Here is a 12405-nt window from a genome sequence, read left to right as displayed (position 1 = left end):
GGTCTGTCCCGCAGAGCCTTGGCTCAGCTCTGCCCATGTGACTGCACCCCCCATTTCCCTCATGGCACAGTGTCCCCAGCTGGCACACGAAGGGGACATCAGTTCATAATGGACTGCAGGAGTCTGAGCTGAAAGGCTAGGAGTGAGCCCTAACCCCCCAACAGGGCAAGCAGCCCTCTTAAACTCCCTCTGGAAAGCGGGGTTTAACACTTGGACTCAGGGCTCTGACATAACCTCTGCGCCAGTGTCAGCTTTTCTGCACTTTCACACACCGTCTTGTTTTCGGAACATGAGGTCCGTGTGTGTGTGTGTGTGTNTTTGGACCTGCCAGGACAGCGTGTACTTGAGCAGCAGGCCGCGCTCTCCCAGATGCCCTTGGCTGTTGCTGGGACACCCAGAGCCCAAGCCAGGAGGAGAGCGGGTGGGAACCCGGGTTTTGTCCACATGCCATGCAGGGCTCCTGTGGTGGTTTCTTCGGTCCAGGCCCTGCCTGGGCAGCTCTGGAACTAAACCACCAAAAATATAAAAAATAAAAAAAGAATGGCACAGTTCATGCTAAGGAGGGGCCAGCTGAGCCAGCATTTTAGTACGGACTCCAGGTCTACCCAGAAAGGAAGGACATTATGACCTCAGTATCGGTACCCAGGCTACTCCACTGTGCAGAGCGAAGGGGCACCTGGCTGCCAAGGAGAGAGATCCTGAGCAGAACGCTTCAAGAGCTGAAGGATTCTTTTTACACCTCAGTGTATTCAATAAACATTAACTGAACACCTACTACGTGCTGGCAGAGTGCTCATCTCATGCTACTTCCTGCTCCCCGACGCATACACACCCTGCCTACGCTGCTGTCCTGTTCTGTCCTCAAACTCCCCCTTCCCCAGGCCTTTGCTGCCCTTCTCTCTGCCTGGGACTCGTTGCCCCCACCCCCTCCCTATCTAGGTGAGTCCTACTCGTTCTTCAGGTTACGTTTCACTCACTCCGTGCAAGGGAAAGCGTCCCTGAGTCATCCCCAGGCCGCGGCCATGTGCGCTCACTCACACACACACATCCTCCTCCCCTGCCTGGCCCTTGCCCACTGGGCGTTCGACACACGCGCTCATGCACTTAGCAGTGCCCAAACCCCTGCTGCCGTCATCCCCCCGGGGCTGTGTGATAATGCGTGTTTGGCAGTTTGTCCCCCTCTGGACTGTGACCGTGTCACTAGATGGCCCCAGCTCCTTGAACGGTGCCAGACACAGAACAGGCCCTCAAACGACGTTGGTGAATGAATGAATGACGTCAACATGCGTGCCCCACCCCCCAAATCTCATAGTCCTTTTTCTCAAGGGGCTTACCCTCTAATGATGACAACCAAGTAATCAGGGAGTGACAGGCCAAAGCAAAGAGGGTGGGAGGTGGTAGTGTGACCCCCCCCCACCCCGACCTCTCACTCGATCTGCATTTAAATGCTGAACTCTGGGCTTCCCAGGTGTGTAAAGTTGTGAACACCACCACCCTAACCTGCCTGGCACCTTCTCTGAGCACGGACTACCGGCCCGGCCTGGACACTGTGGAACGGCCAGACGAGTTTGGATTCGTCTTTAACAACGTCCAGTCCTTGCTCATTTACAACGACACCAAGTTCATCTACTACCCCAACCCCACCTTTGAACTGCTCAGCCCTACTGGAGTGTTGGATCAAAAGCCAGGTTCCCCCATCATTCTGAAGGTAAGCTGTTCGGAGAGCAGGGCCTGCCCTGCTCAGTGACAGTGACAGCCCCCTCACTCCTGGCCTTTCCTGTTCGCCTCTCTGTGCTCGCAGACTCACAGAGCTGCCATTTCCCTGAAAAGGGAGCTTGTTTATATGTATTGACCCATCCAGCGATATATCTTGCACTTGGGATTCTCAAAGAACACTTCACAATGTTTCTGTTTTTTTGCGTGAGCTTTGAGACCCCAAAGTTCTGCAGTGCCTTGGAAGTAAACATTTCCTTTTATTGACCTTGGCCACCATAACTGTGCACATATTTCAAGAGGTTCCGGTGCCCTGGTACAATTCGTCTACCTGTTTTGTTACTTTTGCTTATATCGCACGTGCTCTCCTCCAAATGCTCCCTTGTTTAGAGTTGTGTCTCCTTTCTGTCTTCTTCCTCATCTCGACCTCCCTTTCTTTCTCTCCTTCCCACATTTTCTCTCTTTCTTTCAAAATTGGGGCTGTTTGAGGTTTTCTCCGGAAACCTTTGGAGTCATCTATTGGTTTTTGCATGGCTGCCCTTCCCCCACCTCTTTCATCTCTTTTTTTTAACAGGCAGGTCACTTCTGTGTGCACATGCGTCAATAGTTTCTGTTAAGATTTCTGTTCTCCACAGGGCAAAAACCTCTGCCCGCCTGCCTCCGGGGGTGCCAAACTCAACTACACAGTGCTCATTGGGGAGACCCCTTGCGCTGTCACCGTGTCCGAGACGCAGCTCCTCTGTGAGCCTCCCAACCTCACAGGGCAGCACAAAGTCATGGTGAGTGAACCCTCCTCCTTTTACGACTTCCTCCCCTCCTCGCCATGCACGCATGATCTGTCGTAAAGTGAGCCTCTCCCGTCTACCTCCTTCATAGCTCCTCCTCGTCAGGTTCTACATTGAAATGGGTAGAAGTTGCGAACCCAAGAAAAGAAAGGCAGATAGTCAGCAGGAAGTTGTTTCATGTGCAAGTCTGTACTGTGTGGCTGTGGTCTCTCATTGCCCTTTCTGAAACCCAAGGATTGATGGCATGCCAGGGCTCTACAGCGTCTGTGTGTGTGCAATGCACAGGTTCACGTGGGCGGGATGGTGTTCTCTCCTGGCTCGGTGAGTGTCATCTCAGACAGCTTGCTGACCCTGCCAGCCATTGTCAGCATCGCGGCGGGTGGCAGCCTCCTCCTCATCATCGTCATCATCGTCCTCATCGCCTACAAGCGGAAGTCTCGAGAAAACGACCTCACTCTCAAGAGGCTCCAGATGCAGATGGACAACCTGGAGTCCCGCGTGGCCCTGGAGTGTAAGGAAGGTAAGTGGAGGCACTCCCTCACTTCCTGGCCCCATCTGTCTTCCCCAGTCCTTTGTCTCCTCCCTGTGAACAACTCTGATCTGCATTTCGGTCCCGCCCACCCTCAGCCTGTTTTCCCAAAAGCTCATGTTGCCTCTAGCAGCAGAGAAGTCCCATTAGGAATGCCCAGGGTGAGGCCCCAGGCCTGATCGTCTTGTTCCAGTCCTTCCTGAGCCCTGACGCATCCCCCCAGTCTGGCAGCCTTGCTTTCCCTTTCAGGGCCTCAGTCTCCCCACAGTCAGAGCCTCCCGGGCTCGGCTATCTCAGATGCTCTAGGCCCCCAGATGGGAGCCCAGCTTCTGTTTCTTGCCGAGCTGCTCTGAGAGCGCGCAGCGGCAGCAGCAGCAGGAACGGCAAGGGAACTTGCACCTGCCTCCCCTCCCCTCCCCCAGGGCTTGTTTTCCACCACTGTCACTGGCCAAGCGCTCCGGAGCCTGCCACTCCCCGGTGTCCTTGGCTGTGGACGCTCGTGGGAGTAGACATTGTTTCCTTCCATCTCCCACACAACCACAGCCTCGAGGTGACACATGTACCCGGTGTCCCCTCAGGCTGAGGACCCAGCAGGCTCTCTGGGTAAACATTTCAATTAGGAATCAAAACATTTCTCCTTATACTGTGAACGTCAGGATCCGGAACAAGCCCTCTGCTGTGTTAAAGGGAAGAGCTGGGCTGAGGCAAGGTGGGGAATGGCTTCTCTGGAGCTGGGGCAGGGGAAGAGCGGGCAGAAGGGCATCAGGGAGACAGGCCTACCACTGAAGGGGTGCTCCCCGATGAAGACTTGATGGCTGGGGCGCCCCAAGGCTGGCTTTGGTGTTCTTAGTTCCCTGTGTGTGTGTGTGTGTGTGTGAGGTCTACATAATATAAAATTTCCCGTTTAAAAATTTTCCATTTAAAATTTCCTATTTCACTGTCTCTACACCCCAGGGCTCTTCCTTCCAGCTCAGTAGAATTAAGGACATTCACAATGTTACGGAACCACAGCCACCATCCAGAACTTTCTCTTCCTCCCCAGCTGAAACCCTGTATTCATTAAACAATAACCACCGCCCCCTCCCTAATGCCTACTGTCAGCCACCATTCTACTTTGTTTCTATGAAGTTGAATTCTCTGGGACCCTCATATAAATGTGAATCACACAGTATTTGTTCTTTTGTGTCTGGTTTACTTCACTAAGCATAATCCATGCTGTGGCGTCCATGTGGTAGCAAGTGTCAGAATCTCTTCCCTTTTTTTTTTTTTGCTTTAATTTTTTTAAAAAGTTTATTCATTTTGAGAGACAGAGACAGAGCATGAGCAGGGGAGGGGCAGAGAGAGAGGGAGACACAGAATCCGAAGCAAGATCCAGGCTTCTGAGCTGTCAGCACAGAGCCCTATGCAGGGCTTGAACCCACAAACCACGATATCATGACTGAGCTGAAGCTGGACGCTTAACCGACTGAGCCACCCAGGTGCCCCAGAATCTCTTTCCTTTTTAAGGCTGGGTAATATTCCATTGAATGTATATACCACATGTTGTTTATCCATTTAACTGCAAGTGGGCATTTGGGTTGTTTCTACCTTGCAGTATAATGAATAATACCTCTGTGAACAGGAGGCCACAAACATCTGAGCAGAGACTCGGCTCTCTTGGGTAGAGACCTCAGAGGGGAATAGCTGGGTCAGATGGTAACTCTGGATTTATTTTTAAGGAACCACTAAATTGGTTTCCAGGGCAGCTGCACCAATTTACATTTCTACCAGCAATTGCGCGAGGGTTCCAATTTTTCCACATTCTCGTCAACACTCGTTATTGTCCATTTTTCTATAATAGCCGTCCTAATGGGCAGGATGCTGTGCCTCACGGTGCTTTTCATGTTCATTCTTGCCCCAGGTCTTTGCATCTTGATTTATTCTCTCGCCTGGAAGAAAAGGAGAGGAAAGCAGCCTGTTTTGGCCTTTGCTTCATCCCCTTGGCCACTGCCTCTTAGTTGTTTCCAGAACCTGCAGCCCTATGCATGATACAAGCCATGGTGCTCTTCCCTTTTCTTTGTTTTAATGACATTTGTAATATGTAGAAAGAAAAGGCAAAATTAGGCAGCGGCAGAGAGGAGGATATAATACAGACATCGGCCACATGCCTGCCACCTAAGAAAGGAGGCCTGGAGACACCTCGCCCCTTCTGGAGATGTAACCCTACAACCCTCTTTGTCTCTATACCCCAGGCCTTCACAAATGTCTTCTCCCGCCCTTCCCCTTCCCTGCCCCCGTCACCCTCCTGAGCCTCCCTGTCTCCCTGTATTTTCATAGCCTTTGCTGAGCTCCAGACAGACATCAATGAGCTGACCAGCGACCTGGACCGCTCTGGAATCCCCTACCTGGATTATCGTACCTATGCTATGCGAGTCCTGTTCCCTGGCATCGAGGACCATCCCGTGCTGCGGGAGCTGGAGGTAATGCCTGCCTCTCCCCCCAAGCCACCTGGCAGGAACGCAGGGCCTGGGTGTGCTGGGAAATGCAGATGGGGTCCAGCAGCTCAGAGAAAGGTCAGGAGTAAGTAGGAGGAACGGCTTATAACAGCAGCACCCCTACAAGGATGTTTCTCATCAGGCAGATCACAGCCAAGGCAGGAGTTGGGGGGGCACCCAGGCTCTTTAGGATGATTCCAGGGGAAGGCTCATTGTCATTTTTTAATTAATGACTAAATTAATTAACTAAGATCCTGCCACATTCTCCAATGGATTTAAGGTGGCTTAAGGAAAGACATACGATTCTGTGAAGTTTGTGTGTTCATTTGTTGGTTTGTTTCACTAAAGATAATAAATCAGGGCAGAGAGGATTAAAGGGAGACTAGTAAACCAAGCAAGTCTGATGGAGTAGCTCCTGTTGTATCTCTGGGAAAATCAGACCGACAGCGTCCCCTTGGAGGGCTCTGCCTGGAGCCGACTCCCCATGCCAGCAGGCGGCCAGAATAGATCATAGACTTCAGAGCCCAGCCATGCCTTTCCCACCCCACCGCGAGTGCGGGAGGTGGGGCAGGTGGTTGTAGGCATCCCAGAGGGAGTCCTATTGCTACGGCCAGCAAGACCCGCGGGGCAGAGGCCAGGCTAGGGGACCGGAAGCCCGGCCTCTGAGGGTGCAAGGTCCCGTCCCCCGCCCCACAGGTGCAAGGAAACGGGCAGCAGCACGTGGAGAAGGCCCTGAAGCTCTTCGCGCAGCTCATCAACAACAAGGTGTTCCTGCTGACGTTCATCCGCACCCTGGAGCTGCAGCGCAGCTTCTCCATGCGTGACCGCGGCAACGTGGCCTCGCTCATCATGACCGGCCTGCAGGGCCGCCTGGAGTACGCCACCGACGTCCTCAAGCAGCTGCTCTCCGACCTCATCGAGAAGAATCTGGAGAACAAGAACCACCCCAAGCTGCTCCTCCGCAGGTCCGCCCCGCGGCAGAGGGCGGGGAGGGCGGCGGGGGTCCCGGGGGATACACGGGGCCCTGCTAGAGCAGCACGAGGGGCTCGCCATCGCAGACATGATCCCCACGCCCAGTGGCCTGTGTCCGCGACTCTCGCAGCAGAGCCTCATCTCCCCATGGCCCCGGGAGGCTGTGTCTACAACTAAGAGTGAAGGAGGAGCACATACCTCGGCTCAGAGCTGGCCTTGAACCTCGGCTCTGCCACCTGCTAGTGGTGTCATCCTCTCTGCTGTTTATCTTCCTCACTGACAAAATGGCACCAATACCACTGTCTCCCGGTCTCTCCCTCCATGTGCCTCTAGAGCTGCGCTGTCCAATGTGGTAGCCACATGTGGCTATGAGTTAAAATGAACTGAAATGTAAAATTCAGTTCCTCGGCTTGCTAGCCACATGCCAAGTACTCAGTCGCCGCATACCGGGCTCCATATTGGACAGCGCACTTCCGGAACATGTCCATCCTCACAAAAGGTTCTGTTGGACAGTGGCGGACTGGAGACTTGCTGCAGCCTTCTGTGCCCAGTTCCTCGGATCTGAGTCACCAGCAGCCACCGCATGCTCCCGCTCCAGTTGCCATTTTTACTGGCAGGAGAGAGGGCTGGAGACCTTGGCATCCATCCCTCTAGCCCACCCTCCCTAGAGGCCCCAGGGAGCAGAGCAGAGCTCCTGAGCCCCTCTGNGGGGGGGGGGGGGTGAGGAGGGAGGAAGAATGGCTTTGTTTTATGAGTTCTGAGCCGCCATCCTGCCAATCTGAGCATTAGAAACTCTCATTAAGGACTGTTGTATTTAAATTAGAGCTAATCTCTGGCACAATGCGAGGGAGAGGGTGCTGGGAGGGGCCAAGGGACAAAGCTACAATTTCTTCTGCCTCTCTCCCAAGCCCAGATTGCAGGAGCAGCCCAGGAAAATGCCTGGGATTTACTACAACCAGAGGGTATAATTTGCACCACGTGTGAGGTGTTAAAATACCCCTCGGCATCCCCATCAGGGAGAGTCTGTCACAGCGGCTTTGTTCCCTCCCCCAGGCCCCAGATCTGCAGCCCAGGATAGGGGGTGGGGAGGCGTGATGTTTGCAGAAGCAGATCCCCTGTGTGTGCTAAACGCTCATGCACATCACTCTCCAACTTAGTGGCTGGGATCCGCAGACCCCACATGAGAGCAGTAATGACCGCTAATACTTATGGAAGAATGGTCACCTGGTGCTGCGTGCTATTCTTAGCGCTTTACATATGTGAACTCATTCAACCCTGATAACAGCCCTGTGCGATAGATAGCATCATTGTCCCCATTCAGAGATGGGGAAAGTGAACCCAGAGACTGAGAAATGACTTGCCCAAGGTCACGCAGCCAGCACACGGCAGAGTCAGGATTGGAATACAGGCAGTCCAATTCTGAGTGGCTGGAGGGACAGGTGCTGGGGGCCTTTGGGTATGAAAATGGAGTATTCAGGCATGCAGGGAACCCCAGAGGGACAGAGAAACTCCTCGGGATGCCGAGGCCAACAGGAAGTAAGGAGAACTGGTCATCAGTTGCCCGTGGAACGGGGTACTTGGGGCCTTCATATGCAGATGCGTAGTACCACTCCATTTCCACAGGGAATTGTGGCCTGGAAAGAAGGCTGTGGCCCAAGGTCACACTTCTAGCCCAGGCGTCCTCACTCCCAGCTCCGTGTGCTTTGATACCCAATTGCTCTCTTGGGCCATGGTGCATACAAGCCCGACGACCCCCTCTCGAGACCCCTCCACAAAGGACTACCCCTCATCCCTTCTCCCTCCCCAGGACAGAGTCTGTGGCTGAGAAGATGCTGACCAATTGGTTTGCCTTCCTCCTGCACAAGTTCCTGAAGGTGAGAGCGGGCGCGAGCCGGGGCCTGGAGCTGAGAGCAAGATGGGAAGGCCATGGCGCCAAGCCTGGCCACCGGGGCTGTGCGGGGACCCCTCAGGAATAGGAACCTGCCTGGCTGGGGTAGAGAGAAGGGGACTGGTGCCCCCCTCCATGCCCCACACCCTATCTGTGCCCACAGGAGTGTGCGGGGGAGCCGCTCTTCATGCTCTACTGCGCCATCAAGCAGCAGATGGAGAAGGGCCCCATTGACGCCATCACGGGTGAGGCCCGCTACTCCCTGAGTGAGGACAAGCTCATCCGGCAGCAGATCGAGTACAAGACCCTGGTGAGGAGGCTGGAAACGTAGGGGACACAGCACACCTCGTGTCTCTGATCCATACTCAGCCCTCAGAGCACAAAGCAGTCTGAGTGGTCAATAAAGACACTAGGATATGGCCTGGGGGCAAGTCTATGGGGCAAGAGTGTGGCAGACACGCCTGTGTTCCCCTTCCCTGTCTCAGTCGGTGGGCCCAGAGAGGTCTTTCTGTCTCTATTTACCCTAGATAATTTGGTGGGGATGGGGGGAGACCCCTCCATTAGGTATGGGGAAATTAGCATTATGGGGAAGAAAATGAAATTGCTGATTCCTAATATAGAGGCTTTGGGAGGTGGGTGGTCAGCCCTGGATACACCTGGAACCATCTCTGAACCCCCCCCCAGGGCACCACATTCCAGGATTACAGTCTCCCCTAAGCCACCCAGGAGCTAGAAAGTGGAGTCCCAATTCTTAGAGAAGGGAAGGGTAGGCCTGGCTGACAGTATCATTTGGCAGATGGCAGGAAGGCGGGAGAAACTGAGGCATGTCCATTTCTCTTGTAGGGAGGGTAAGTCTTGGAAAGAGCGTAGTCCAAGGGCTTCCTCTCTCTCCCTTAAGCTGCCCCTTGAACTCCTCTCCTGCTCCCCTTCCGTTGTCACTTGTAGATCCTGAACTGTGTCAACCCCGACAACGAGAACAGTCCCGAGATCCCAGTGAAGGTATTAAACTGCGACACCATCACGCAGGTCAAGGAGAAGATCCTCGATGCCGTCTATAAGAACGTGCCCTACTCCCAACGGCCAAGGGCTGTTGACATGGACTTGGGTAGGAGGCCTGGGCTTGGGGTGTGTGGGCAAGGGGTAGAAAGTGGCGTCCAGAAAGGTCTCTGGGCGATGGCATGGGATGGGATGAGAAAGTGGGAAGCCCCGTCCTGCATAGGCTCCTCCTGGGGGCACTCCTGTCCCAGGCGAGGAGCTGCAGGAAATACTTCGCCCCAGGGCACTGCTTGCTCAGATGTGGCTTCTCCCCAGCCGCCTTGACCCCATGAGGCCCTTGAAGTCTCAAAGCACTATGAGTGGCACTAGCTGGGGTTGCCAGGCCCATAGGGGAGGCAGGACTGGGTGACCCTGGTTCACAGCCCCCCCCCCCCACCCCCTCACCTACACCATGCCCTCCCCCCAGAATGGCGTCAAGGCCGGATCGCCCGGGTCGTGCTGCAAGACGAAGACATCACCACCAAGATCGAGGGTGACTGGAAGCGGCTGAACACGCTGATGCATTATCAGGTGAGCCACAGCCTCTGACTCCCCCAAGTGTTCCTTTCACTCCAGGGTTTGCTCTCAGGCCCTCAGCAGCCTAGAACAGATTTTCTCATCTACCTCTCCCTCCTCCCCTCTGAGTATAAAACAGATTCTCAGCCGCGGCTACCTATTAGAATCACTAGGGAAACTTCTCAAAAACATGAGTGCCCAGACTCCACCCTGAGAAACTGACTTCAGTGGTCTGGGGGAGGCTAGGCATTGCTATCCTGTGCATCTCTACCTCTGCAGAAAAATGGCATATTGTGAAGCCCTCTGAAAAGACACCTGACCGTAGGTGTCTGCTGCTTTCTTCCCTCAGCATCTCGCCAACGCAGCTCACACTTCTCACTTGGCCATGGAGCAGCATAGACTTGTCTTCAAGTCTTGCATTCTACTAGCTGGTATCCTTGGGGAAACTACTTACGTTCTCTTCCTTCTCATCTGTAAAATGGAGTTCAGTATGATCCCTGCCCCATGAAGTTGTGTGGAGTCATTTCAGTGCTCAGCACATCAGCAGATGCACTGAATGAATGAACGGTCAAAACAAACTCCAGCAAAAGAACAAAAGATCCAAGAGTATCTATTCCCACCTCCCCTTCCCTCCCATGGTAACTGCTCCTCGTGGCTGGGGGTCTCTGTAAGATTAAACACAGGTACGCTGGTTGGAATTCAGGAAAAATACTGAAATAGAAACTGGAAATGAGAGACACCGAGGGAAATTAAACCAACCAGAGGAAGCGCCGCAGGCTCTAAGACCCGAAGGGATTGCCTTATTAATAACATCCTCCCGGGTCCGTGCCTCACACAGGGAGGGCATGCAGGGACTGGCAGGCACTGAATGCCATCAGCCAGGCCACTGCGGGTCCTGAAGGCCAATAGGAGCTGCCTAGGAGGCTCCAAGGCACAAAGGGAGCTAGTGGGGTACGCTGGGAGCAACCCCAGAAACCTCCTCGCCAGGCTCCTTCCCCCTTACTGGCCTGTGTGAGCTATGCTGGTCCCTGACCACACCTAGCCCCAGACAGAGGAGATGTGGTGTCTGAGAAGAGTAAAGGCTTTCCAAGCCGTGTTTCAACCCCTGCTTCTGTACTCACTGGTAGTGTGACTTTGACCTCTCAGAACCTGGGCTCCTCATCTGTAAAATGAAGATGACAGCCCGGACCTGTGAAGGTGGTGGGAAGACTTAGAAATAACGGGTGGGGGCTGAGGGATGTAGACTTACATCCCAGGTAGTTACAGCTGTTTCCTGTTGATTCCACCCCCATCCCTCTCACACAGTGCTTGATGCGCCCTGTAGAACACTTGTAATCAGCTGGTTATAATGGAAGAAGGGAGCACAAAAGAGAATCGCATTGTGCCTTCAAATCCGAAGTTTCTCAAGGGCAGGAGTGAGACCTTTCTTTTCTGCCTGTGATGCCCTCACGGTTGTTACTGGGGTGTCTGTCCTAAGGCTCCCAATCAGAATAGAATATTCTGTTCTTACAGCGCTCATCATACAAAGCACTCTCAATTCCCCGATGTCATTTATCATTCATGTATTCATTCGTTCCTCAAATATTTACTGAGCTTTACCGAGTGCAAGGTGCTTCCCACATGCTGGCCCAGAGTGACAAGAAACACCGGGGATGATTCTTCCCTTTGGGAGACTGTGATGATGATGATGATGCCCATAATAACGACACTGACACCAATACTTACTGAGCCCCCACCGGGAGCCGGACACTGCTGTCGGCCTTTATGTGTCCTGACTCCTTTAGTCCTCATGACTAGATGCTATTCGTACCCCCATTGACAAATGAGACAACAGAGACACAGAGAGGTTAACTGACTTTCCTGATGTCACATAGCTAGTAAATGGCACAGCCAAGGTCAGACCCAGCCAAGCATCTTGACCATGGATTTGTACTGCCTGTCCGTCAAGAGAAAGAATGACCAAGGACTGAAGACAGAGATTTAGTGATGAGAACTGGAATCGAGTTGAACTGTGGTCATTCGAGTCACCTTGTGAATCTTCCTTTAGGCGACAATAAACCACTCGTGGAGAGCATAATCTGTTCTTCCTGGGGGTACAGACCCCTGCCCCTGCAAGGCTTTCAGAGTATCATTTCTAGACTGCCAGTTGCAAGGAGAGTTCCTGAAAGACAGAGGTGGAGAGATGCCCTCAGTCCCAGACCTCGTACTGGTGGTGTAGACCACTGGCAGTCCAGGGAGCCTCCCTGCTGGGGAATTAAGGAGCGCTGGCACCTTCCAGGGGCTGTGAAGAGCAAAGGGCCCTGCAGCTTTATGCCATCAAGTCAAAGCAGTGCCCCTGTGTTACTCTCCCTGGAGTCAAAGGTCCTGGAAGCCCCTCCAGGAGAAAATCTGCATAATCTTAATTAACAAAGAGATGTTAAAAAACTTCCTGGGCTCCCGCAGATTTATAGGGAGGGTAAAATTAAACACCACTACTAAAACCGGCTATCAGGG

At 53.5% G+C, this 12405-nt stretch overlaps 1 protein-coding gene across 1 annotated transcript in view; it reads left to right on the top strand.

The window, feature by feature from the left end:
- PLXNA2 (plexin A2) overlaps positions 1 to 12405 on the top strand; it is a 186129-nt gene that overhangs the window by 164139 nt on the left and 9585 nt on the right. Inside the window, exons 17-25 of the mRNA XM_077775120.1 lie at positions 1469 to 1708; positions 2349 to 2492; positions 2784 to 3018; positions 5344 to 5486; positions 6198 to 6466; positions 8281 to 8347; positions 8525 to 8671; positions 9307 to 9466; positions 9824 to 9927. Of these exons, the coding sequence (XP_077631246.1) occupies positions 1469 to 1708; positions 2349 to 2492; positions 2784 to 3018; positions 5344 to 5486; positions 6198 to 6466; positions 8281 to 8347; positions 8525 to 8671; positions 9307 to 9466; positions 9824 to 9927 (1509 nt within the window). The remainder of the gene's footprint in view (positions 1 to 1468; positions 1709 to 2348; positions 2493 to 2783; positions 3019 to 5343; positions 5487 to 6197; positions 6467 to 8280; positions 8348 to 8524; positions 8672 to 9306; positions 9467 to 9823; positions 9928 to 12405) is intronic.

Source organism: Crocuta crocuta, unplaced genomic scaffold, assembly GCF_008692635.1.
Source record: "Crocuta crocuta isolate KB4526 unplaced genomic scaffold, BGI_CrCroc_1.0 scaffold207, whole genome shotgun sequence".
In the NCBI taxonomy this organism is placed as follows: domain Eukaryota; kingdom Metazoa; phylum Chordata; class Mammalia; order Carnivora; family Hyaenidae; genus Crocuta; species Crocuta crocuta.
This window is presented reverse-complemented; position numbering and strand designations above follow the sequence as displayed.